The sequence below is a fragment of the Anomaloglossus baeobatrachus genome, chromosome 5 (assembly GCF_048569485.1).
Source record: "Anomaloglossus baeobatrachus isolate aAnoBae1 chromosome 5, aAnoBae1.hap1, whole genome shotgun sequence".
Lineage (NCBI taxonomy): Eukaryota > Metazoa > Chordata > Amphibia > Anura > Aromobatidae > Anomaloglossus > Anomaloglossus baeobatrachus.
This window is the reverse complement of record NC_134357.1, coordinates 270,182,871-270,209,846: the sequence shown is the minus strand read 5'-3', so window position 1 is coordinate 270,209,846 and position 26,976 is coordinate 270,182,871. Positions and strand designations below refer to the sequence as shown.

The window sequence follows — 26,976 nt, the reverse complement described above, 5'->3', positions numbered from 1 at the left end:
GTCCATGGTCCGTGACAACATTGATCATGGCTGGTGCATCAGATTGTCAGCAATAGTGGACAGCTGCTGAATTTTCACCCATCGTGGGATGCTATTGTAGCGCCCCTGAGCCACTCAGGGCACTACAGGGAACTGCATCCTCCCGGGGGATGCAGGACCTACCCTCTGGGACCTGGAACACCAGTGCCAGTAACACCTGCACACACCTAAATTCCCAGTAGCCACTCACACCAGGGCTCAAAGAGTTAGTCAGATAAGGGGAGGGCCACCCAGTGGGCAGAGCGAACCGAGGGACTAGACCACCTGGTGGGAGGGGCCAAGACAGTCTGTTGGAGTTGTAGAAGAGTGAGCACAATGTGAGGTGCAGGAAGAAGTGTGCCTGGAGCTGGGTCCCTGTAACAGGGACGGTACAAGGGAGCATCACTGGAACCTGGGCACGCATGGGGCACAGGGCCCTAGGTCAGGCGACAGTTTCATACGGCCTGGCAAATCCTGCCCAGTGAAGGTCATCCATGGGCCCTCACTGACCTACAGATCCGGGGGCATTTGCAGTAAAGCAAGGATCAGGGTTCGGACACATACCTCCCCACAGGGTCCACAATGCCAGCCGAACGTACAGACCACTGTGACACAGCTGGGGGACCCCCAAAGTTTCAAGCTTCGGGGCTCAACTACACTGAGAGTGCTGAGACAGAGCAACCGAGTCACTAAACTGGCACTGGCATACCAGGGACCTGAACCAGCCGTCCAAGGGTTAAAAGTGACTAAGGACTGTTCATTACAACCCCGGTGTGGTCTCCTTCATTATAAAGTGCACAAGCTCCCATCCCATACATCTCCCAGGCTCAGCCCTACCTGCGGAGGGCCTACCATCACAGCTGCCACTACCACCAGCCCTGGGAGTACCCACATCAGCAGTGGTGGTTCCACAATCATAACCGCAAGCCGCAGGTGGCATCACATGAACATTAACTCTTATCACCCCTGTAAATACACCTTTTATAGAAAGCACTCAGGGCACGGGACCGGGCAACGGCCACCACAGTGACATCCCCAATTGTATATACTGCCCGAGACTGAGTATCCCATTCCCTGGGCGACACACTATTCAATTATATCTCAGGTAAGTTTTAAGTCGTATTGGTGGTCACTGTTTGGTGGATCTTGGGAAATGATAACTGTGAGGGTCAATCGGATAAAAAGGATGTTTAGGAGACTTTTCAAATATTGGGTGCTCTGTGTTGGATCTTGGGCAATCGTGGCTGTAAGGAGTGCTTTACACATTGCGACATCGCTAGCGATTACTAGCGATGTCGCGTGCGATAGCACCCGCCCCCGTTGGTGGCACGCTATGTGGTGATCGCTGCCGTAGCGAATATTATCATTATATTATATTATTATATTATTAGCACATACCTGCTTTGCGACGTCGCTGTGACCAGCGAACCACCTCCTTTCTAAGGGGGCGGTTCGTTCAGCGTCACAGCAACATCACAGCAGCGTCACTGAACCGCCGCCCATTAGAAAAGGAGGGGCGGAGATTAGCGGTCGGAACATGCCACCCACCTCCTTCCTTCCACCTTTTCCGGTGGACGCAGGTAAGGAGATGTTTGTCGTTCCAGCGGCGTCACACGTAGCGATGTGTGCTGCCGCAGGAACGACAAACAACATCGTACCTGCAGCAGCACCGATATTATGGAAATGAGCGATGTGTCAACGAGCAACGATTTTGCACGTTTTTGCACTAACGACGTGACCCCGACGATATATCGGCAGCGATGTTGCAGCGTGTAAAGTACCCCTAAGAGTTAACCTGGTAAAGAGGCTGTTTGGGGGCCTTTTTTACAATTTGGTAGCCTGTGGTGGAACTCTATCAGTCTTGGCTCTGTGGGGAACTGGGAATACAGGCTACATAGGGCAGATTTGTTAAACTTCTGCTTTTTGGGGAAGTCTGGCAATCTTGGCTGTGTAGAGCAGCAGTTTAAAGAGGCTCTTTTGAGGCCTAGATGTGAAATTTATACTCTTATGGTTAAGCAGGCAATCTTGACTGTGTGGATGAACTGGGAATGCAAGTTATAAAGGGGAATTAGGTTAAATGTATTGCTTTGTGGGGGAAGTCTGGCAATGTTGACTGTGTGGATAAACTCAGAATATAGGCCCTGTAAGGGCCTTTTTTAAAATTGTTGGTCTGCGGCAAATCTCTGTAATCCATCTTTGTGGGGTCACTGTTAAAATGTTTTAGTTCTGCATTTACTTGCTGTAACCATAATTGCTATGGTGACAGAAGCTCTTTAAGTAATGTACCTATCCACATTAGTTTTCAGTGCAATTGGTATACACTTACCCCCATTTAGGTTCCTTTTGCTGCCCCCTAGCCCTTACTACAACCATTTTGCAGCCCAGAAATTCGGCTCCCCATTGACTTGTATGGGGTTCATTGTCTCGGGTCACATTTGGGGTCAAGTTGCTGAACCCAATTTTCTTTTTGGTCCAAGCTGGTTTGCAAACCTGAACAGCTTTGCATGTGGACCAGGTGGAGAAAGTTCATACTTTGTATGTAGTGATACTACCCAACTGAGCCTCATCTCATCTCTCAGCACAGATTGGATGATAATGAAGAGGCGGAGGCTGAGGAAGAGTAGGTGGAGAAGGAATAGGAGATTGTTGCCTGGGTTACAGAGGATACTACCCATACCAGCTTAATCCCATATTTTCAGTGTGGATGGGCTCAAGAAGAGGAGGAGGACGAGAGGGAAGAGGAGCAAGAGATGGAGAGAAATCCTCCTGGTAGGCACAGGGAACTCTTGCCTATTTGGAGTCTGACACACATGGCTTACTTTATGTTCTATTGCCTTTCCCTTAACCCTCACATTATAAAAAAATTTGCCAACACTGATTGTTCGTTGTTCACCCTTCTCGCCCCACATTACAAGTACAACTTTTCATCTCTCCTTCCTCCAACGGAGAAAGTTAGTAAAATGTTGCAATACCAGAAGGCCCTACTCAAACAAACAATTATTACAAACATTCCCATCTGACAATGCTGGTGGCAGAGGTCATAGTTCTTTGGGCAACCAAGGAGGAGAGATGACGGAGACACATACCAGGTCCAACCGAGGAAGGGGAACACTATCAAAGGTCTGTGACAGTTTCATTAGATACTCCCAGTGGCCAGGCTCTGATTTACGGGGTATTCTGACAAGGAGGTAATGTTTTTGAAGATGGTCAAGAAGTACCTTGCTGACCATACCAGCATCCTCCATGATTCCTCTGTGCTGTATAACTATTGGGTATGCAAGCTGGAAACATGGCATGAACTGTCTCTCTAAGCCCTGGAGGTGCTGGCCTGCTCTGTCGCAAGAGTATTGCCAGTGCGGGTTTTTAGTGCCGCCAGGGGCATAATAACTGATAGGCGCATCCGCCTGTCAACTGAAAATGCTGACCAGCTGGCTCTGATCAAAAGGAACAGGTGCTGGATTGACCCAGACTTCTCAACCCCACAGGATAACAGCGGCAGAACCTAAAGCCAATTGAAGTGTTCCTTTTTTCTGGTGTATTCCCATGCATCCATTTCTTTCCCAAAAAGGGTTGTCAGCCAGCCCTTGCTCTAAATTTTTTGACGGTCAACAGGTGTCCCTTGCTTCCATTTTTTAGAGGCACATCAGGCGGCTCTTGCTCCAGTTTTTAAGGCATAAACAGGCAGCCTTCGGTCAAAATCTTTAGCGGGTCATCAGGTGGCACTTGCACTAAATTTTAAAAAGATAAATAGACAGCACTCAGACAAAATCTTTAAAAGGTCACCAGTCGGCCCTCACTTCAAAACTTTTGTGATCATCAGGTGGCCCTCACTCAAAATTTTAAGAGGATCATCAGGTGGCCTTTGCTCCAAATTTTTAGAGGATCATCAAGCGACCCCTGCATCACATTTTTAGAGGGTCATCAGGCAATCCTTGCTCCATATTTTTAAAGGGTTTTTGCTCCAAATCCTAAAAGGGTAAACAGGTGGACCTTGGACCTTAGAGGTTCATAAGCCAGCACTTGTTCCTTATTTTAAGAGGGTTAATAGGGAGCCCTCAGTCAAAATATTTGGAGGGTCATCAGTCGGTCCTGGCTCCAAACATTTTGAGGCTCATCAGGTGGCTGTCACTCAAATATTTTTGAGGGTCATCAGGTGGCCTTTGCTCTAAATTTTTAGAGGGTCTTTACTCTTTAGGCAACCTCTGCTCCACATTTTTAGAGGATCATGATGCAGCCCTTGCTCTAAATTTTTAGATCATAATCAGGCAGCCCTTGCTCCAAATTTTTAGAGGTCATCAGGTGGCCATTGCTCAAAATTTTAAGAGGGCCATAAGGTGGCCTTTGCTACAGATTTTTAGAGGGTCTCTTTGGCGGGCCTCGCTTCAAATTTTAAAAGGGTAATGAGGCAGCCATCAAAGCAAATTTTAAGATGGTAAATAGGAGGCCCTTGGTCAAAATCTTTAGAGGATCATCAGTTTGCTCTTTTCTAAATTTTTAGTGGGCCATCATGTGACCCTTGCTGTTAATTTTTCAAGGGTGTGAAAGACGCCCTCATTTATAATCTTTTCAGGATGTGTATGATGCCCACCTATACAAATATATATTTACTTATATATATATATATATATATATATATATATATATACACAGTACAGACCAAAAGTTTGGACGCACCTTCTCATTCAAAGAGTTTTCTTTATTTTCATGACTCTGAAAATTGTAGATTCATATTGAAGGCATCAAAGCTATGAATTAACACATGTGGAATGAAATACTTAACAAAAAAGTGTGAAACAACTGAAAATATGTCTTATATTCTAGGTTCTTCAAAGTAGTCACCTTTTGCTTTGATTACTGCTTTGCACACTCTTGGCATTCTCTTGATAAGCTTCAAGAAGTAGTCACCGGAAATGGTCTTCCAACAGTCTTGAAGAAGTTCCCAGAGATGCTTAGCACTTGTTGGCCCATTTGCCTTCACTCTGCGGTCCAGCACACCTCAAACCATCTCGATTGGGTTTAGGTCTGGTGACTGTGGAGGCCAGGTCATCTGACAAAGCACCCCATCACTCTCCTTCTTAGTCAAATAGCCCTTACACAGCCTGGAGGTGTGTTTGGGTTCATTGTCCTGTTGAAAAATAAATGATGGTCCAACTAAATGCAAACCAGATGGAATAGCATGCCACTGCAAGATGCTGTGGTAGCCATGCTGGTTTAGTATGCCTTCAATTTTGAAAAAATCCTCAACAGTGTCACCAGAAAAGCACCCCCACACCATCACACCTCCTCCTCCATGCTTCGCAGTGGGAACCAGGCATGTAGAGTCCATCCGTTCACCTTTTCTACGTCGCACAAAGACACGGTGTTTGGATCCAAAGATCTCAAATTTGGACTCATCAGACCAAAGCACAAATTTCCACTGGTCTAATATCCATTCCTTGTGTTCTTTAGTCCAAACAAGTCTCTTCTGCTTGTTGCCTATCCTTAGCAATGATTTCCTAGCAGCTATTTTACCTTGAAGGCCTGCTGCACAAAGTCTCCTCTTAACAGTTGTTTCAGAGATGTGTCTGCTGTTAGAACTCTGTGTGGCATTGGCCTGGTCTCTAATCTGAGCTTCTGTTAACCTGCGATTTCTGAGGCTGGTGACTTGGATAAACTTATTCTCTGCAGCAGAGGTGACTCTTGGTCTTTCTTTCCTGGGGCGTTCCTCATGTGAGCCAGTTTCTTTGTAGCGTTTGATAGTTTTTGCCACTGCACTTGGAGACACTTTCAAAGTTTTCCCAACTTTTCGGACTGACTGACCTTCATTTTTTAAAGTAATGATGGCCACTTGTTTTTCTTTATTTAGCTGCTTTTTTCTTGCCATAATACAAATTCTAACAGTCTATAAAGTAGGACTATCAGCTATGTATCCACCAGACTTCTGCACAACACAACTGATGGTCCCAACCCCATTTTTAAGGCAAGAAATCCCACTTATTAAACCTGACAGGGCACACTTGTGAAGTGAAAACCATTTCCGGTGACTACCTCTTGAAGCACATTAAGAGAATGCCAAGAGTGTGCAAAGCAGTAATCAAAGCAAAAGGTGGCTACTTTGAAGAACCTAGAATATAAGACATATTATCAATTGTTTCACACTTTTTTGTTAAGTATATCATTCCACATGTGTTAATTCATAGTTTTTATGCCTTCAATGTGAATCTACAATTTTCAGAGTCATGAAAATAAAGAAACATTTTTGAATGAGAAAGTGTGTCCAAACTTTTGGTCTGTACTGTATATATATATATATGTGTGTATACAGCTCTGGCAAAAATTAAGAGACCACTGCAAAATTTTCACTTTTTCCTCTTTATATTTATGAGTAAAATGTTAATTGTTCTTTTATTCTACAAGCTACTGACATGTCTCCGAATTTCCAAGCAATAAAGTTTGTATTTATTTTCTGAAAATGAGAAATGGTTAAAATAACAAAACAATGCATTGCTTTCAGACCTCAAATAATGCAAAAAAATAATTTCATAAGCATTTAGAAACAACAATACTAATGATTTAACTCAGGAAGAGTTCAGAAATCAATATTTTGTGGAATAACCATGATTTATAATCACAGCTTTCATGTGTCTTGGCATGCTTTCCACCAGTCTTTCACACTGCTTTTGCGTGACCTTATGCCTCTACTGGCACAAACATTTAAGCAGTTCTTCTTTGTTTGATGGCTTGTGACTATCCATCTTCCTCTTGACTAAACTCCAGAGGTTTTCAATGGGGTGTACCTCTGATGCCCGCTAGCTGGGACCTGAATGCAGTCAATGAAGGGAACTATCTCTTTAAATATGCTTGCTGGGGCATGGTATTTTAAAAAACGCCAGGCCCAGCTTACGAATCATCAATTGTTCAGGATACCACACTAGAGACACTTTATACACATGAGCTGTGGTCCCCAGATCTCTGACCTAGAGCAGCCACCGGAGAGGTATCTCAATAGAGCAGTGCTCCCCCTGCTTGGACAACCTAGAAAAGGAGGCAGCAACAGCAAGACACTGCGTTATGCCCACATATCCCCTCCCTTGTAGGTGCCAGCCAGCTTCAGATCTCATATGGAGGTCCAAGATATGGCCCTGCCAGATATTCCTCTGGAGAAATCTCCCCACGTGAATCATTGGATTCATAAGTATCCTCTTCCTGGAGCAGGAGACCACACTGCTGCGTTCGGATAGGTACAGCCTTTTTATTTCTGTAGGTTTCCTGTTCCTAGGGGAGGAAACGCTCTCTCACGTATGGTGCTATTGTCATGTGAAAGGAAAAAAATGTTTTCTGAGGCCCTCCTCTACGTGTCTTCCAGGGTGTAATGTGGTCCATCCTTCTAATTTTTGGCAGCCCTTGCACTTAGTGCATAGGCTTTAAGCTATGTGTACACTTTGCGCCGTCCTACTTGCAGTTCTAAACGCATCCTCTGGCAGAAATTGCTTTTGCCAAAGTTGCTTTTGACCACAGAATTGCGGTAAATACGCATGCGTTTTTACCGCGTTTTAGCCACGTTTTTAGTGCTTTTTACATGCTTTTCCATTGCGTTTTGACAGATGCGTTTTGAACATAAAGACACTGCTAAATAAATTTTTAACAGTCAAACACAACGAAAAAAGTGAAAAAAATGAACACATATATAATTATTGAAATCATAACGTAATTAGTTATATTTCATATAATTATAGCGGTTTTATACTATTTATCGGTAATATAGCAATAAATTATTATTTTTCATTAATTTAATTGTTGGACTATGTGTGTGTGTAACAGGACATATCATTTCATTATTTTGATGTAAAAAACGCATGCGTTTATGTAGTCCAAAACGCATGTTTTCTGCACCTAAAAAGCAGGTAAAACGCTGGAATTTTGATGTTTCTTGCTTTTTGACATTTCTCATTGACTTCAATGTTATCAAAACGCTGCTGAAATGGCAAAAACAATTGACATGCTGCTTCTTTGGACACATGTTTTTTGCCACAAATTATGCAAATTAAACGCTGCATTTAGAACTGCATAGTGCGCACAAGAAATCCCCATTTGCCATAGACTTTGCTGGAAAATCAAAACGCATGCCTTTTGGCATGAAAACGCTGCAGTTCAAAACGCTGCGGAAACGCAGGTGAAAATGCAAAGTGCGCACATTGCCTTTTGAGTCTAGGGGTCCCACTACCTAACAATTTTAACAGAATGAATATAACGCCCTCCTTTATACAGGGTGTATTGAAGTCCCTCACATCTAATTTTTGGCCGTTCTTGCATTGTCAATATAGGCTTTCTGAGTTTCAGAGTCCCTCCTTCATAAATTAAACAGGATATGTCTGACCATATCACACACACCACATGCCGAGACAAGGTAGTAAAATGTTAAAATTCCATTTACCGGTGACTACCAGCCGGTGGGAGTAGTTATATTTGCCCCTCTACAATCTAATCTACTGTAGTCATGTGTGACGAGGAAATACGGTGAGATTGCTCAACTTAAGGGGTGGAGGAGGGTTTTTTTCTTTTTATTTAATTTTGTCTTATGTACAAGTAATTATACAGGAAATAATGTTTCCTAACCTGTATTACTGTAAAATTCATTTTCTCTTTGGTTTTCTATGTTTTATTGTCAGTCCGTAAAAGTGAAGTAATACTCAAAACATTGTTACCAGGAGCGACCTGGGAGTCAGAGATGCGGCCAGGCATCTTCCCCATGCTGTTCCCATTCCAATTGAACATTGTTTCCATCAATTTCAGTGATTTTTCTGCTCCCCAAACCCTCCTGATAGGGTCTTCTGAAAAAATGCTTGATTTTCCCTTTGACTTCCATGATACTTGTTACTTGTATCAAGCCCATCTGAGCATCCGATCGGCTTGATTTGTGTACCAAGCACTGGAGCATTTTAGTGCTCGCTCATCATTAGTGCTGAGATTTTTTTTATGCAATCTATCTTAATAAAAATAACTAAGAGTTTATCTTTTAGTCCTGGATCACTTATTTCCTAACGCTACAGTTTCTTTTTATGTTGATGTTGATGACTTAGATCAGGGGTTGGAAACCTTTTCGGCTGAGAGAGCCATAGACGCCACATATTTTAAAATGTACTTTCTTGAGAGCCATAATCACCACGTGGGACCGGCGGTGGTGGAGAGGCTCAGAAGGTCCCAGGAGGCAGTGTGGGCGATGCTGCGGGCACAGAGGAGGGGGTGTCGTGACTCAACAGGGTCAGCGATACTGCTGCGGGCTTGTGGGGTGTCATGGCGGCAGGTGCCATTGATCTGTTGACAGGCTGCTTTGAATCTCCTGCAGCTGCCAAAATCGACGCAGATCGACGCAATGGACTTCAAGAAAATGGCTGTGGAGTCCTATCTACGCATGCGCCGCTTCCACGGCCATTTTCTTGAAGTCGATCTCGTCAATTACAGGAGATTCAAAGCAACCCGCAGTCCGCTGGCTACTGCGGGCTCACCACCATTACACCCCACGAGCTCCACAGTATCACCATCCCTTAGCCGCCATTGCCGCCCCGGTAAGCCATACGCAGTTTGTAAGACGCACCCCCATTTTTCCCTCAGTTTTGAGATAAAAAAAGTGCGTCTTACAAACCGGAAAGTACACTTTTTTTTATTAAAGATTTGTCGGCGAACCAGATACAGCCATCAATAGAGCCACATCTGGCTCGTGAGCCATAGGTTCCCGACCCTGACCTAGATGTAATAATTACAAAATATCTCTTTAGCTCTGTCACAAATTGTTATGTAGTGTTTAACCATGTTTTCTTATTTATATAGTAGTTTTTATTTTACAACTAATACTTGAGCTTTTTCTGATTCATTTCTTTTTCAGTGACTTTTCATGATGTCTACACCACAGATGCCACAAAACACACCTGTCAATGCCTTTATGGTTTCCCCTAATGGTCCTCCTCCTCCAAATTCCATCCCTTATCAGGTCCATATAGGCATGAATCCTGGGCCCCATCAAGTCAATCAACATTTACCTACTCCACCATGGAATGCCGCACAAGTTGGGCTGCCAAATTTTCCAACAACAACAACCACACAACAATGGAGTACTCAGCCTGGCATGACAGTGCAAACAAATGCAAATTATATCATACCTCAACCTATATGTCCTACTTCCTGGCTTCCGACATTTGAAAAAGCAAAACCAAAAGCTTTGGGGGTGAGTTTTCTGTTTTAATAAACTGTAAAAAAAACATCACAGTGAACTATAGCAGTGATTACTTTATTGTTTTCCACCAAAGCATACAATAATAAAAGATAATAAATGTACACCCACAGTCAAAAGTAAACTCTCCACTTTTGGAGCAAAATGGACAATAACTCTAATCTTTATTACTATTTTCCAATACATTTAAAGCTAATCTGTCAGTAGGAGCAACCCTCCCATGCCGTCTATATGGGTACAGGGCTGGGACAAGATATTTTGGTGTTCTTGTCCCGGCCAATATGAACTCTTAGCACCCACATGAACCTTCAGCCCTCATGTAAAAGAATGTGTATAGACTAAGGTAACAGGTCCCCTATTGCACCCCATCCCCCTCCGATGGGTCAGGTAACAAGCTCTGACAACCACTTCCAATACAATTGTTATCTGTTTCACTAAAAGTACCACCAAAATTAAAAAAGTGGTGTACTTTAGAGGTGAGGCTCAACAGGGAGTGTGTTTTCATAGATATTTACACAATACCAGGGAAAAAAGAGTGATATTGATCCCTGACATCCTATAATTTAAATGTTAAATACAATCATGGAAACTAATATTACTTAAGTATAATGGAGGCCATTTAGCTTCAATTAAGGTGTGCAGCATTTCTCTGATACCCCAAGGGAAGCTAAATAGACCCTATTATAAAGAGATACGTATGATAGTTTTTGTTTCCATCATGCAACAAATACAGTTTGCAACAACAAAACTAATGGTGGTTCTGGTGCCAAATTTTTGTATGAATACTGGTTATGGTGACATAATCATGTACTAATGATGGTTGTGGTGACATCTTGTTTTCATCATCAAAACCATCATCAGTACATGAATATAAAACGAAAATCATCATCAGTACATGAACACATCACCAGAGTCATCAACAGTACATAAAAACGGCAGTAGAACCATCATCAGTAAACTAATAGGTCACTATAAAAACCATCAGTACATAAATAATCACCAAAACCATCATCAGTCGATAAATGCATCACCAGACCACTATCTGTACATTAATGCATCACCAGAATCTCCATCAGTACATGAATACATCAGAAGATCCATTCTCAGTAAATAAATACACCAGTATCATTAACAGTACATGAATACATCGCCGGTACTACCATCAATAGATGAATATATCACCAAGCTTAGTACAGCAATCAATTGTAATGTCAAGTCAGGCCCATATTCATTTGTTAACAAGGAAAAAATGGGTTTAAGTCAGCTCACCAGTCCTATTAGAAGAGTAGCTGTCACTGATTCAGTGATACTCCAGCACAAGTAGTATAAGGAAAATTTTCCAGCGTCCGCTCTTCTAAAATCAATTTTATTCCAAAATTCTTTTAAAAAGATGTACAATCCCTCGTGCATGAAGGATAAAAACAAATTCATGACACAATCATCCCTGGGATGCCTGAAGTCTGTGTACACACAGACATGTTTCGGACGTGTGTCCTTCCACACATCCGAAACAGACTTCATTCAGACACTATTTGTTCTCAGCTACCACTTGCAGCTCCTTCAGAGATTCACTCTCTAAGACTTCATGTGGACATTCTCTGTCCTCAGCCACCACCTGCAGCTCCCTCGGAGATTCACTCCCTGAGACTTCATTGAAACACTCTCTATCCTTAGCCGTCACCTGCAGCTCCCTGATATTCGCTCCTTGAGACTTTATTCAGTCACTCTCTGCTCCCAGCTGCCACCTGCAGCTCCCTCTGAGATTCGCTCTTGGAGACTTCATTCAGATACTCTCTTTTCCCAGCCACCACCTGCAACACCCTCAGAGATTGACTCCTTGAGACTTCATTCAGACACTCTCTGTCCCCAGTCACCACCTGCAGCTCCTTTGAAAGATTGACTCCTTGAGACTTAATGCGGACACTCATTGTCCCCAGCCGCCATCTCCAGCTCCCTCAGAAATTCACTCCCTCAGACTTCATTCAGATACTCTCTGTTCCCAGCCACCACCGGCAGCTCCCTCAGAGATTGACTCTTTGAGACTTCATCAGACACTCTCTGTCCCCATCCACGACCTGCAACTCCCTCAGAGATTGACTCCTTGAGACTTTATGCGGACACTCATTGTCCCCAGCCGCCATTTTCAGTTCCCTCAGACATTCACTTCCGGAGACTTCATTTGAACTCTCTCTGTCACTCTCTGAAACTTCATTCGGACACTCTCTGTCCCCAGCTGCCATCTGCTGCTCCCTCAGAGATTCACTCCAAGACTTAAAGGGAACCAATCACCAGGATTTTCGTATATAACCTAAAGCCAGTGCTATACTGGCACTATCAGGCTGATCTCTATGTGCCGCCCCCACGACAGCCGACACGCTGCTCGGACCCGGATCTGCAGTAGCTCGAGGGGCCTCCGGACCTGAGGTCGCGCGGCCTCTCGTATTAAAAAGGGGGAGTTTTTGTGTTTTGGGATATTGTTCGTGACGCCACCCACTGTGTGTGGTAACGTGAGGGACCACCGCTGCCGGTTTGGGGAGCCCAGGGACACTGGTGCGTGGCAGCTTAAGTTGTTAATCCCTCCGTGGGCAGGGGAGTGGTGTCCGGGGCCCGGTGATGAATGGCGTGGGGAACCCGTCGGGTGCAAGGGGGTAACGTGTACTCACACAGTCCAAAGTCACTGACGCTGACATCAGGTAAACCAAACTCTTGAGCATTCTGTGGTCCTTGTACGGGCACGCTGGGTCCGTGTCCTCTTGGTGCTGCTTGTTGACCTGAAGACTTGTCCCTTGGCACTGTCCTACGTGTGGATCCCTCACACTTAAAGCGTTTCGGGTCCCGCTCACCTGCGTGGCTAGCAGGGTGAGCTTGCTCTCAGGGTTCACGCTTGGGATTTTCTGGACGGTTGTGGGAAGTCCTATCCCCCTCGTTGCGCTAGTACCCCAATTCTGGAGCGGGTGGTGAACGGTTCCTGAAGATTCCGTTCCCGTTGGGTGAATTACTGGGCTGCATGAAGCTACTTCCCAGCCTAGGGTCCGCGTACCCCGTCGTGCCCTGGTCCCTGCCCGGTTGTAGCACAAGGCAGCCGGCCTGCTCTCTGTAACAGCACCGTGCTCCCTGCCACTACTTCCTACAACCGGGGTTCCAGCTCCTTATGGCCAGGCCAACGTCTGGCACCTGGGACGGGTACAGGAGCCCAGCTCCACAGCGTGACCTCTCACTATCACTGCTGAACTTCAACTTCTCAACTGCACTGACACTTCTGCCCTCCTTCTAGCAGCCCTCCATCATGGTGTCCCTATTTCCCTCAGGCTGCCCAATGGGTGTTTGGTGGATGTGGTTCAGAGTGTTCCTCAGGATTTGTGTGCACCTGTTGATAGCAACACCAAGGTGACAGGACCCGTAAAAAAGGAGGAGCTGGTACCATGCAGAAGGGCAGATTGCACGGCACCCTTGTGACGACCTAATAGGCCAGGGCGTCACATCTACATACCTGTAGTGGTCAGCTCGGATGTTTAGGTTTTGAAATCCAAGAAAGTGAAGTTTGCAAAATGAGCAGCTTCTTGAGTGACAGTTGCACTGGAACAGATCATATATTCATAGTTATCCCCTCCCTCTGTTAGAATTAGCATAAGCATTATATAAATGACTCACTTTGTCTAGCAGGACCTGTGGTGAGATCATACCCATGTGACCTCGTATCCACCTTTGGTTGCTGAGGCCCTGCCCCTTCTGGTCACATGGGTATGACCTCCCCTCAGGTCCTGCTAGACAAAGTGAGTTGTTTGTATAATACTTATCCTATTCTAACAGGGGGAGGGGATAACTATGAATATATTATCTGCTCCAGTGCAACTGTCACTCAAGAAGCTGCTCATTTTACAAACTTCACTTTCTTGGATTTCAAAATCTAAACATCCCAGCTGACCACTATAGGTATGAATAGAATCAGCCTGATAGGGCCAGTATAGCACTGGCTTTAGCTTATATACAAAAATCCTGGTGATTGGTTCCCTTTAATTCGAATGCTTACTGTCCTAGGGCTTCATTCAGACTGACAGGCGCTCTGTCCTGGGGATGCCACCGGCAGCCCCCTCTCGTCAGAGAGAGAGAGCTCCCTCTCCATGAGCACCCACCAGGTGAACACATGCCTGCTTCTATACAAAACATTTCATGTGCATTTACAATCAACACATGCAGGACAAGGATTTAACCCTCACCTTCCCTGCTATGCTACATAACAGAAGAGTTAGCATTTAACCTTTACCACACTGCCTCTCTACAGTGGATTATATTCTCTGAAATAACTTTTTCATCTCTTTTTTTTTATCCACCCTTAAAACCCATTTACTTTTGGAGCTGCTCCTTGACATTGAGTACCACTGGTTCCCTCGTGGCCCTTTTATACAAGCCAAAAAAGCTGACCACCAATTGGCTGCACACAAGTGAATTGACAGTCGTTTACTGACCTGTTTAAACAAGCCGATGGATTTAAGCCCACTTTACACGCTGCAATGTATCTTACAATGTGTCGGCGGGGTCACGTCGTAAGTGACGCACATCCGGCATCGTAAGGTACATTGTAGCATGTAACAGGAATGTGCGATTGCGATTGAACGATAAAACGTTCATCGCATGCACGTTGTTCATTCCTCATAAACTGAACGTCAGGTTGTTTATCGTACCCGGGGTAGCACACATCGCAGTGTGTGACACCCCGGGAACGATGAACAGATCTTACCTGCGTCCTGCGGCTCCCGGCCGGTAATGCAGAAGGAAGGAGGTGGGCGGGATGTTTACGTTCCGCTCATCTCCGCCCCTCCGCTTCTATTGGCCGGCTGCCGCGTGACGTCGATGTGACGCCGAACGTTCCTCCCACTCCAGGAAGTGGACGTTCGTCGCCCACATCGAGGTCGTATGGACGGGTAAGTACGTGTGACGGGGGGTTATTCGTTTATGCGGCACATTCAACAAAATTGAACGTGCCGCACATACGATGGGGGCAGTTACGATCGCGTACGATATCGTATGCGAAATCATAATGTGTAAAGCAGGCTTTAGTAGCATGATCACACAGAACAAATGCTATATGGTTGTTTTGTGTGCATAAAGAATCATGTTAATGACAGTCTCGGGTATCAATGTAATATTTATGGATTGGTCAATTGTAGATTGTCAGAAGCAAAATTAGTGAATATATCAGCTCTATGCACTTGAAAGAGGTTGTTCTACATTAAAAGACATAGACCACAAGCAAGAGTTGAACTTTTGCTTTTATAACTGCAGACTTCTATTGAACAATGAAGGATTCCTTGACATTTATATTCCTCTCCTTTTCTTCAGATAGTGCTGATCATCGCGGCCATCTGTCAGATTCCGATTGCGATTGGCTTTCCATTTATTACATACAGTATTTCTTTCTACAGTGGAATCCATTTCTGGGCACCAGTTTTTGTAAGTAAAATGTATTTATTATTTATAAGTCATTTTTAACCCTTTTGCCATATTCTGATATAAGATTCATATTTTTAGTTTTAAAACTTCTCAAAATATTAAAAAAGTATGGCTACAAAAGTTGTAAAATGAGCAGAATGTAGTTAAAATGCTGTAAACAGAGTAAATATAAGCCCATTTAACAATCCATAGTCATGTACTGCTGCTAATATCACACACCATTTACCACAACAGAGCACCAGCAGGGGAAGAAACCCAACAGAAACCACTGCTGCTAGACTATACCTTTTTGGCTTTCGGCTAGAGATTAGGAGATCTTTGCATATTCTTATTTTTTGACTTCGTCAAATGTTCCCAGAAAATCTCAATACTGGAAAGCTTGTAATTGCTTGGCAAATACACATGACGGAGAGGGGAAAAAGAGAAAAACGCCTCTGACCATAAGGGCTTACAGTCTATAGAAGAGAGAGAGAACGCATCTGACCATAAGAGCTTACACTCTACAGAAGAGAGAACTCCTCTGATTATAAAAGCTTACACTCTACAGAAGAAAGAGAGAGAGAACCCCTCTGACCATAACAGCTTACACTCTGCAGAAGATAGAGAGAACCCCTCTGACCATAACAGCTTACACTCTGCAGAAGAGAAATAGAACCCCTCTGACCATAAGAGCTTACACTCTACAGAAGAGAGAACCCCTCTGATTATAAAAGCTTACACTCTACAGAAGAAAGAGAGAGAGAACCCCTCTGACCATAACAGCTTACACTCTGCAGAAGAGAGAGAGAACCCCTCTGACCATAACAGCTTACACTCTGCAGAAGAGAAATAGAACCCCTCTGACCATAAGAACTTACACTCTACAGGAGACAGAGAGGACCCTTCTGACCATAAGAGTTTACAATCTACAGGAGAGAGAGAGGATCCCTCTGACCACAAGGGTTTACACTCTACAGGAAAGAGAGGACCCTTCTGACTATAAGAGTTTACACTCTACAGCTGAGAGAGAGAGAGAGGAACCCACTGACCATAAGAGCTTACACTCGACATGTGAGAATAAGAGCTTACACTCTACAGGCGAGAGTGAGGGAGAAAACCCTGCTGACCATAAGAGCTTACTCTCTACAGGAGAGAGAGAGAGGACCCCTCTGACCATAAGAGTTTACAATCTGTAGAAGAGAGAGAGAATCCCTCTGAACATATGAGCTTACACTCTACAGAAGAGAGAACCCCTCTGACCATAAGAGCTTACACTCTTCAGAAGAGAGAGAGAGAACCCCTCTGACCATAACAGCTTACACTCTGCAAAAGAGAAATAGAACCCCTCTGACCATAAGAACTTACACTCTACAGGAGACAGAGAGGACCCCTCTGATCATAAGAGTTTACAATCTACAGGAGAGAGGACCCCTCTGACCACAAGGGTTTACACTCTACAGGAGAGAGAGGACCATTCTGACCATACGAGTTTACACTCTAAAGATGAGAGAGAGAGGACCCCACTGACCATAAGAGCTTACACTCGACATGTGAGAATAAGAGCTTACACTCTACAGGCGAGAGCGAGTGAGAGAACCCTGCTGACCATAAGAGCTTACACTCTACAGGAGAGAGAGAAGACCCCTCTGACGATAAGAGTTTACAATCTGCAGAAGAGAGAGAGAATCCCTCTGAACATATGAGCTTACACTCTACAGAAGAGAGAACCCCTCTGACTATAAGAGCTTACATTATACAGGTGAGAGAAAGGACCCCTCTGACCATAAGTGTTTACACTCTACAGGAGAGAGAGAGGACCCCTCTGACCATAAGAGCTTACACTCTACAGAAGAGAGAAAGAACCCCTCTGACCATAAGAGCTTATACTCTACAGAAGAGATAGATGACGCTTCTGACCATAAGAGCTTACAGTCTACAGGTGAGGGAGAGGAACCCACTGACCATAAGAGCTTAACTCTACAGAGGAGAGAGAGGACCCCTCTGACTATAAGAGTTTACACTCTACAGGTGAGAGAAATGACCCCTCTGACCATAAGAGCTTACACTCTACAGAAAGAGAGAACCCCTCTGACCATAAGAGTTTACAGTCTACAGGTGAGAGAGAGGACCCCTCTGACCGTAAGAGCTTACACTCTGCAGAAGAGAGAAAGGACCCCTCTGACCATAAGAACTTACACTTTGCAGAAGAGAGATAGAAACCCTCTGACCATAAGAACTTACACTCTAAAGGTGAGAGAGGACCCCTCTGACCATATCAGCTTACACTCTACAGGAGAGAGAGGACCTCTCTAACCATAAGAGCTTATGTAGCGCTCCACGGGGCAGGTGTTTTAACCTACTTGTTGCCTGGCCAGGGTTGCAGATCCTCTGCATTGTCACGGAGTGACCTGGCCCGGTTTGTTGCCCCGAGGCATACAGGGTGGATTGGAGGGTGGCAGGGAGGATGGAGGTAGTAGTTGGAGGTTAGGAATGTCTATTAGGATCGTGACGCCACCTGTGGTATGCGGCCAGGGATGGGGGCCGCTGCTGCAGGGTCTCTCACTGGGGCAGATATCAGGTGCAGCCGGGATGGTGTCACTCCCCACAGGCGGAGCGGGATTACCCCGGGAAGGATGACGGGGGTAGTGGTAGTCCCCATTGGTGGCGTAGCGCTGGGTGACGGTGCCGGGTAAAGGAGAGGCAGAGACAGGGGCTGCAGTTCCAGGTGTTTTTTACTCACAAGTCTTTCAGAAGCTGTCTGAGGTACCGTGCCACGATGGGTTCCAGCCGATCCCGGATCCGTGAAAGATCAAGTCTGGTGTGTGTGTGTCAGCCTGTGAGCTCTCTCCTCCTTGTATGCGCTAAGTATAGGACTTCCGTGGCGTGAAGCACTTGAGGGTCCCGGTGTCAGTAAAGTGTGTCCCGTTCTGTATGCTGATAGCATGGTTCCGTTATGGGGCCGGTTCTCAACCCCGGATCCTATGTGCTATTTGCTGCAGACTCGTGGAACGGGTCCGGTGACTTTTCGTAGCTGTTCCCCGCGACCCTTGCAGAGTTGGTAGACAACGTGAAGTATGCCTGCCCTAGGATTCTGTATCCCCACAGCGTCAGTCCTGTGGAAGCAACTACCCTGTTTCTCCCCACCAACTGTGCTGAATGCCTTGGCTGAGAGAGCTGCTCGCAGCACGTCCGCTCTGCTCTGTGTCTGAAGCTGAACTCACCTGTTCTGGTGTGTTGTGTGTTCTCAGCGGTTGCCCCCAGTCGCTGCCACCGGCTGGTTCACTACTCTCACTAGGTCAACCTGCTCTTCCCACTGTGTGCTCTTGACTCCCTCTGGTGCTTGTTTCTCCCTATCTCTGAGTTCCCAGTCCAGTAGATCTGGGGAGTTCCTGGTGCGGTGGCGTCCTGTAAACCCACCTCTGTAGTGTACCCCTACTGTGATCCGACCCTGGCCCGGTCCCCATTGGGGAGGGAAACCCACTAACTGTATGTTTGTGTATGTGTAAACCGGCCTCGACCTTCCCTGGACCTGGAATAAGTACTACACCCTAATTGGGGTGCAGTACCCTGTGACGCCTGAAGCCGCAGGGGTGCCACACTTACACTCTACAGGAGAGAGAGAGAATCCCTCTGAACATAAAAGCTTAAACTCTACAGAAGAGATAGCGGACCCCTCTGACCATAAACTCTACTCTGTAAAAACTTGGGTATTTTGGCATCTAATTTTACAGTAAACAGGAAACAGATGGCGATCTTATTGTATCCATTAACATTCACTCATTCTAAAATATCACATGCAGGAGCATGATTAAACTGTGGTATGTGTCCATATAACCGAACCTCTAAATCAATGGAGGACCCACGTGTTCAGCTATATGCGAATATTACATTACTCTCATTCACAAATTTACCAATGCTTCTACACATGGATTTACATAGAAGTCATGGGGACTCATAGCATAGCAAGAGTCTGATTATGGCTAGTTTCACACTTGCATTCAGCGCATTCCGTCACTATGGAGAATAGCGCAGTCCGTTAACGCACTGCGCTATTCTCCATAGACTTGTATTGACGACGCACTGTAACGCAAGTGTCTGCGTTGCATCCGCTGGACAACGCAGCGTTGCTATTTTGACGCTGCGTCGGGCGGATGGAACGCAGCATGTAACGTTTTTCTGCGCTTGGCGGAGTGTCAAAAAAACGCAACCTGCAGGAATCCGTTAGGCGTCCGTTGTTTTTATAATGGACACCTATGGTGGCGGATTTAGTTAGAATGCGTCATTTGACGGATTCCGTTAACGCAGCTGATTTTACACAACTGCGCATGCTCAGATGTGTAATGTCAAGGGAAAAAAACTATAACGGATTGCGTTATTTTGTACGATCTGTAGCATGCGTTGTGCCACTATATGCAACGCATCCGTTACATGCGTCACACAACGCAATGCTACGGATCCCGTCCAACGCAGGCGTGAAACTAGCCTATCTCTTCCTTTTGCCCCACCCCCCGCAAGAAAACCCCATATACCTCCATAGCTCTCCATATAATATGATGCCCCGGCCATATTTCCCTCTTTAGATTATGATACCAATACATTATCACTCCTCACACAGTATGATTTCACTACAGCTCACCACACAATATGATGACACCCACAGTCCCTCATACACAATATGATATCCCTACAGCCCTACACACAATATATTATCCCAAAGCCTCCGCAGTATGATGCAACCACATTCGCGATGCCCCCAAGACACCCCATGCACAGAATAAACGCTTCACAACCTCCAAAAAGTATAATGCTCTTACAGTGCCCCACACAGTATTATGACCAGTCACCCACACACAGTATGATGCTATTGCAGTCCCCACCACAGTACGATGCCCATACAGTCCTCTTTCCCACATTTTCATGCCATCACAGTCCCAAAGAATGATGTTGTGTCACCCCAGAAGCTCAGTCGCCACAGGGACTTGCATCTGGTTTAAGTTGTAATTCTCTCCCGGTGGAGAAGAGGTTAATCACTGGTTTCTGCCATACACTTACAAACATCTAACATGAGTCACCACATACAGGAAGCCAGGCTGGAAATCCCCCAGCACTGCTGAGTCATTCCTGAGGGGGGCAACTCTCAATGAGTAAAGACACAAGGAGTTTCATTTTAAGGCTGGGGCTACACGGGGATTACTGCGATCCTCACACTCACATGACACTCAGCTCAAGCTGGCAGCACAGCGGGAGCCGAGTGTCATGTGAGTGTCATTGCGACTGAGGTCCGATCATGCGATTGGACCACACCTGCGGGGGGCGGCCCGGCTCTGAGGAGGGGCAGGCCAGCGCTGAGAAGGGGAGGGTCGGCGCTGAGGAGGGGTTGGGCTGGCGCTGCAGAAGGGAGGGCCGGCACTGTGGAGGGGAGGGATTTATCTCCCTCTCTCCTCCATTGCCGGCTATTGCCATTCTTGCTGTGCACTCGCAGTACACTGGTGTAATGCGAGTGCAGTGCGATTTTTCTCTCGCCCCATAGACTTGAGTGGGTGCGAGAGAAACAAGGTGTCATGCTGTGACTGTTTTCTCGGTCCAATTAGGGCTGACTGAGAAAATAATCGCCCATGGGTGCTGGCACATAGATTAATATTGGTCTGAGTGGAATGAAATGTTTTATCGCATTCCACTCTCTCCAATTTTCATGCCATGTGGCTTAGGCCTTAGTCACAGAACAGCTCAGGACAGAGAACAGGGCAGACAGCCAGGAGAGCAGCATCTAACAAGCTGGCCCTGGGACAGGAGGTAGATGGAGATAGGCCAGGGGCCACAACACCGCACTGAATCTGCGGTAGTTAGAATGAAAGAGGGCGCGAGACAGAGGCAGCCGGTGGAGATGTTGGGACAAGAGGAGACATGGTAGCTGAGGTCAAGCCTAAAGGCCCCGTCACACTAAGCAACATCGCTAGCAACATCGCTGCTAACGAACAACTTTTGTGACGTTGCTAGCGATGTTGCTGTGTGTGACATCCAGCAACAACCTGGCCCCAGCTGTGAGGTCGTTGGTTGTTGCTGAATGTCCTGGGCCATTTTTTAGTTGTTGCTGTCCCGCTGTGAAGCACAGATCGCTGTGTGTGACAGCGAGACAGCAACAACTAAATGTGCAGGCAGCAGGAGCCGGCTTCTGCGGAGGCTGGTAACCAATGTAAACATCGGGTAACCAAGAAGCCCTGTCCTTGGTTACCCGATATTTACCTTTGTTACCAGCCTCCGCCGCTCTCACTGTCAGTGCCGGCTCCTGCTCTGTGCACATGTAGCTGCAGGACACATCGGGTTAATTAACCCGATGTGTCCTGCAGCTAGGAGAGCAAGGAGCCAGCGCTAAGCATTGTGCGCTGCTCCCTGCTCTGTGCACATTTAGCTGCAGCACACATCAGGTAATTAACCCGATGTGTGCTGTAACTAGGAGAGCAGGGAGCCAGCGCTAAGCGGTGTGCGCTGCTCCCTGCTCTGTGCACATGTAGCTGCAGCACACATCAGGTAATTAACCCGATGTGTGCTGTAACTAGGAGAGCAGGGAGCCAGCGCTCAGTGTGCGCTGCTCCCTGCTCTCTGCACGTGTAGCTGCGTGCGCTGGTAACCAAGGTAAATATCGGGTTGGTTACCCGATATTTACCTTAGTTACCAAGCGCAGCATCTTCCACGCGGCGCTGGGGGCTGGTCACTGGTTGCTGGTGAGCTCACCAGCAACTCGTGTAGCCATGCTCCAGCGATCCCTGCCAGGTCAGGTTGCTGGTGGGATCGCTGGAGCGTCGCAGTGTGACATCTCACCAGCAACCTCCTAGCAACTTACCAGCGATCCCTATCGTTGTTGGGATCGCTGGTAAGTTGCTTAGTGTGACTGGACCTTAAAGGCCCTGTCACACACAGAGATAAATCTTTGGCAGATCTGTGGTTGCAGTGAAATCAAGGACATATTGTTCCATTTGTACACAGCCACAAACCTGGAACTGAATGTCCACAATTTCACTGCAACCACAGATCTTTCGCAGATTTATCTCTGTGTGTGATAGGGCCTTAACTGTTCCCACAGTGCCAGCTCATTCGGGGTGCAGGACTCTCGGTTGGGGACACCTTCACGGACTCAACAAATCTGCAGGAGATGGGGATTTCATGTGCCATCGTCCAATACCCACTTCCTGGAGCACAGTGACATATAGGATCCGGGGTCAGGGCTACGATCGGACCCCATGGCGAGGACCCGCGTCACCTGCATGCGGGACGAGACACTTAACACCAACAGCGGAGTCCCCAAATTGCTTCAAGCTACTGGGAACTGTGTGGCAGCGCAACTAGGAAGGTCTCACACATTTCCACAGACACCGGAGATTGCCTCTGATTCAACCAGGATCAGCTGGAGTCCATGGCGGGGGGAGCGGCACCTCTGGGGCACCTTAAGAACTGTGAGTAAACAGAACTTTGAACCGCAGCCCCCTGTCTCGTCATTGTCATTGTTGGCGCCGCTGCCCCGCGCTTCAGCGCCATCAGCTGTCCTCATTGTCCTCATCCTCCCTGGGGCTCGCTCTACCTGTGGGGAGCTGAACTATCTGAGCTCTGTTAACATCAGCCCCAGAGGAGAGCAACATCTTGCAGCGGCGGCTAATCCCTGGCCACACAACACGGGTGGCGCTGCAAAGCATCCCCCATTCCTATCCAACACCGCCCCTGGAAGTGGAAAAGTCGCAGGAGGGGTCGGCGGCCGAGACCCCCAGTCACCACTGCCACCAGTCACGCTCCCCAGGGACCCTTCACCCTCCTTTCAACCCCCTCTACACCAGACAACCTTGCACCCGCCTGTTTGTCTTTTCATGTAGCCGACGGGGCCACGGAGCCGGGTCAGGCCAGTCACAGCAGAACCCCACAAAACCACTGGCCCGGTGATGAGTAACTCCCTAAGCCCCGTGGAGCGCTACAATGCCATCACAGCCACACAGAATTATAACTCACAGTCCTCCCTCACCCAATATGGTGCCACCACAGTCCTCAAAACACTTTATAATGTCCCCACAGCCTGTCACACATTATGTTGCAACCACAGTCCCCACATGCACAGTATGAAGCCCATGGAGTCCCTCGCACACCTACTAAGATTAACCATAATCCCCAAACACAGTGTTATGCCCCCACAGCCTTCATCAGAGAGTATGATGCCTCCACGGTGCCCTCAGCACATAATGGCTGATGCAAAGTATGAAAACCCTACTCATCTAGCCTTGTTCCCCTGATGCGCTGCTTCAGTCACTGTAGTGTGTGGACTGAGGCTCCACATCTAGTGACTCAGACGCACAGGTTGAATGGTAGAACATAAAGACAACGGCTCCATATTTCATCATTATAGTAAACTGTAATCAAAATTCCAGGTGTGAGGGCAGGTGGAATCATTTGGTCTTACCCCCCAATCTCATCTGCCCCATAACCCCTTAATATGCCGCTATTGGTGGTATATTCCTGCCCCTTCATAATAATAAACTGGGTAGCCTGTTAAATGAATGATGTGATGCCCTCTATATATAATGAATCAAGTATATTGTGCCAATAACTGCTCATATAGAGTGGTGGGGGATAGGAATAAGCGGACACATGGAAGTTCGGGTTGGCCAGGTTCAGATGGAGTTTAGTTAAAAGTTTGGTTCAGGACTTGGCCTTGGACTTGACCCTAATTCCACCCCTGTAACGCCTGCCTGGATCCACAGACTCAGACAGGCTGTAATGGACAGGATAAAGGGAAGCCACTCACCAAGCAAGAGCCCCAGAACCCTGAAACCCTTTAACCCCTATACAGGGATTTGGATTTACACAGGGCCCTGGAGATCACTACCTGTGGAAGGCTGCAGTCTGAGAGAGTAGTCGTCAGGCAGGGTCAAACCAGGAATTGCGGAACAGGGACAGAATCGGCAGGCAAGGTCGTAATCAGAAACAAGCAGAGGTCAAAACCAGATCGGGCAGCAAGGTACAAAAACAGCAGGCAGAAAGGTAGTCAGGAAACAAGCGGTAATCAGCATACGAAATCACAGGACGGAACAGGAGCCAGAATTTTCAGAACTATCCCTGGCAGATGTCAGCAGACAGGAGGGGCATTCAAAAGGGTGTGGTGTCTTCCTATAGGCTGTAGCTGAATGACGGTACTTCAGCTGGGAGACACCCGCCACCTACAGTCAGCCTGTGGCACTGCAGATCCCCATACCAGTGGATGAGCGGAGCCTGCGCCCACCGGCGCCGCTGGCATCGACTCCTCTCCCATCACCAGCACTATCCACGGCAGGAACACGGCGTTGCCTGGCGATCGGAGTAGAAGTCGATGGAGCGGACTCCGGTGGTGACGTAACAACCCCGTACCCCGAAATCCCTATAAGTTAATGTAGACCCAATCTTTTCTGTCATAAAAGGGTCATAGTAAGGGTTAGGGGGCTGTAAAAGGATGAAAAATTGGGTAAATTGCCCTGCAAACAAATGCGGATAGGGAATAAATAAACAAAAAACTGACGTAGGGTCCCGCCTATTTTTAGATAAACAGCACAGGTAAAGCAAACAACTGCAGGCTGCAACCCTCAGCTAGGGGTCAATAATCCATAGTCGTCTATCATACATCCCATTACTAACCCAGCAAATATAGAGTTAAAACACACACACAAACACACACACACATACACACACACACATACACACACAGGAAAAAAACCCAAAACAGTTTATTTGAATAAACACTCCCCCACACTCCTTAGTTCACCAATTTATTAATTAAAAAGAAATTCTCAAATTTCCAACGTAATCCAATAGTGCCCATTGAATCCTATGGAGCTTCTTTCTAAGAAAGTTCTCAGAATGAGGCTCCATAGATCACTGCTGGTCAGCGGCAGACCACAATTTCTTAGGTGCGATGACGTCACTGAATTACTGATGTCACTGTTTGTGAATAATTCTCACACAAAGCTCCATAGAAATCGATGGGTGTCGTAGGACATTACACTACTGGATTATGTTGGAACTTAGACGATTTCTTTATAATTAATATATTGGTGAACGAGGAAGTGTGGGGGAGTCTTTATTCAAATAAACAATTTTTTCCCTATGTGTGGGTGTGTTGCTTTTTTTAACTGTACACTTGTTGGGTTAATAATGGGGGTGTCTGATAGACGCCTATCCATTACTAATCCATTGGATTGATGCCAACTGTCAATTCACAGCTGACATCAACCCCAGAAGTATTATCCCGTTTGCCACCCCACCAGGGCAGTTGGACAAAGCGTCAAAATTGGTGAATCTAATGAATGTGTTACTTCTGAGATGGCTGTGGGCTGCTATTTTTAGGCTCCGATGGGCCAAATAATCATGGGCCTCACAGCCTAATAATATCAGCCCCCTGCTGTCTGCTTTACATTGGCTGCTTATCAAAAATAGGGCGGATTTAAATCATTTAAAAAAAAACCCCAGCATGGCACAACCTCCATTTTTGATTACCAGCCAAGGTGAAGCAGACAGCTGAGGGCTGCAACCCCACGGGTGTCTGCATTAAGTGCACTGGTTATCAAAAATAGGTGGGAGCACACGTAATTATTTTTTTCTTTATTGTTCACAGCAGTGAACAGGCATCTTGCTCATGCAATAAAGCTTGTTGATTGGCTGCATTGCATTATTTTTAGCATGTGAAGAGCTCCCGAACTCCGACACAGATTTTTTTTAAAAGTTCGAGATTGAGCCATGGAAACCAGATGTTCGGTACAAACCCCACTGTCTGAACAGGTGAAACACTGAACATGACATATAATAACAAAAAAGACAGTTGCATTCTGAAATGCTAAAGCATGCAAATCATGAATGTAAGAATATAGACATGGATTACTGCATTTAGATACCCAGTATACGAGATATGCCTTGACGCGACTACTGGGCAGATATAGAAATGACCATTTTTGTATGCTAAATATCTTAATTTTTCCTAGATTTCCTTTAGCAGTAATGCATGTCTATATTCTTACATTCATGGTTTGCATGCTTTAACAGTCTTTTTTTTTGTTAATCTATACAAGTCCATCAGATAATTTAGTAGAAGTCATAATATACAGTACTATTGAAGCATTTCTATTTTTTAACAGTGCTTAATGAGAAATAAAATACATTATTAGATAGTGATACCTGGCTGTGTCAGGCAGACTCATGACCCTTGGGTGTCCCTTGGGTGTGGTGCTGTAGTATAAGTCAGGTGGCTGACATAAATGCAGTAATGTCCAGAGTACAGATCCATGTTGAAAGATTAAAATGAGCCGATAGTCCTT

General features: G+C 46.1%; 1 protein-coding gene across 1 annotated transcript in view; it reads left to right on the top strand.

Moving 5' to 3' along the window:
- LOC142309964 (membrane-spanning 4-domains subfamily A member 4A-like) overlaps positions 1-26,976 on the top strand; it is a 163,236-nt gene that overhangs the window by 16,549 nt on the left and 119,711 nt on the right. The window contains exons 2-3 of the mRNA XM_075347437.1: positions 9,881-10,219; positions 15,566-15,676. Of these exons, the coding sequence (XP_075203552.1) occupies positions 9,890-10,219; positions 15,566-15,676 (441 nt within the window). The 5' untranslated portion in view covers positions 9,881-9,889. The remainder of the gene's footprint in view (positions 1-9,880; positions 10,220-15,565; positions 15,677-26,976) is intronic.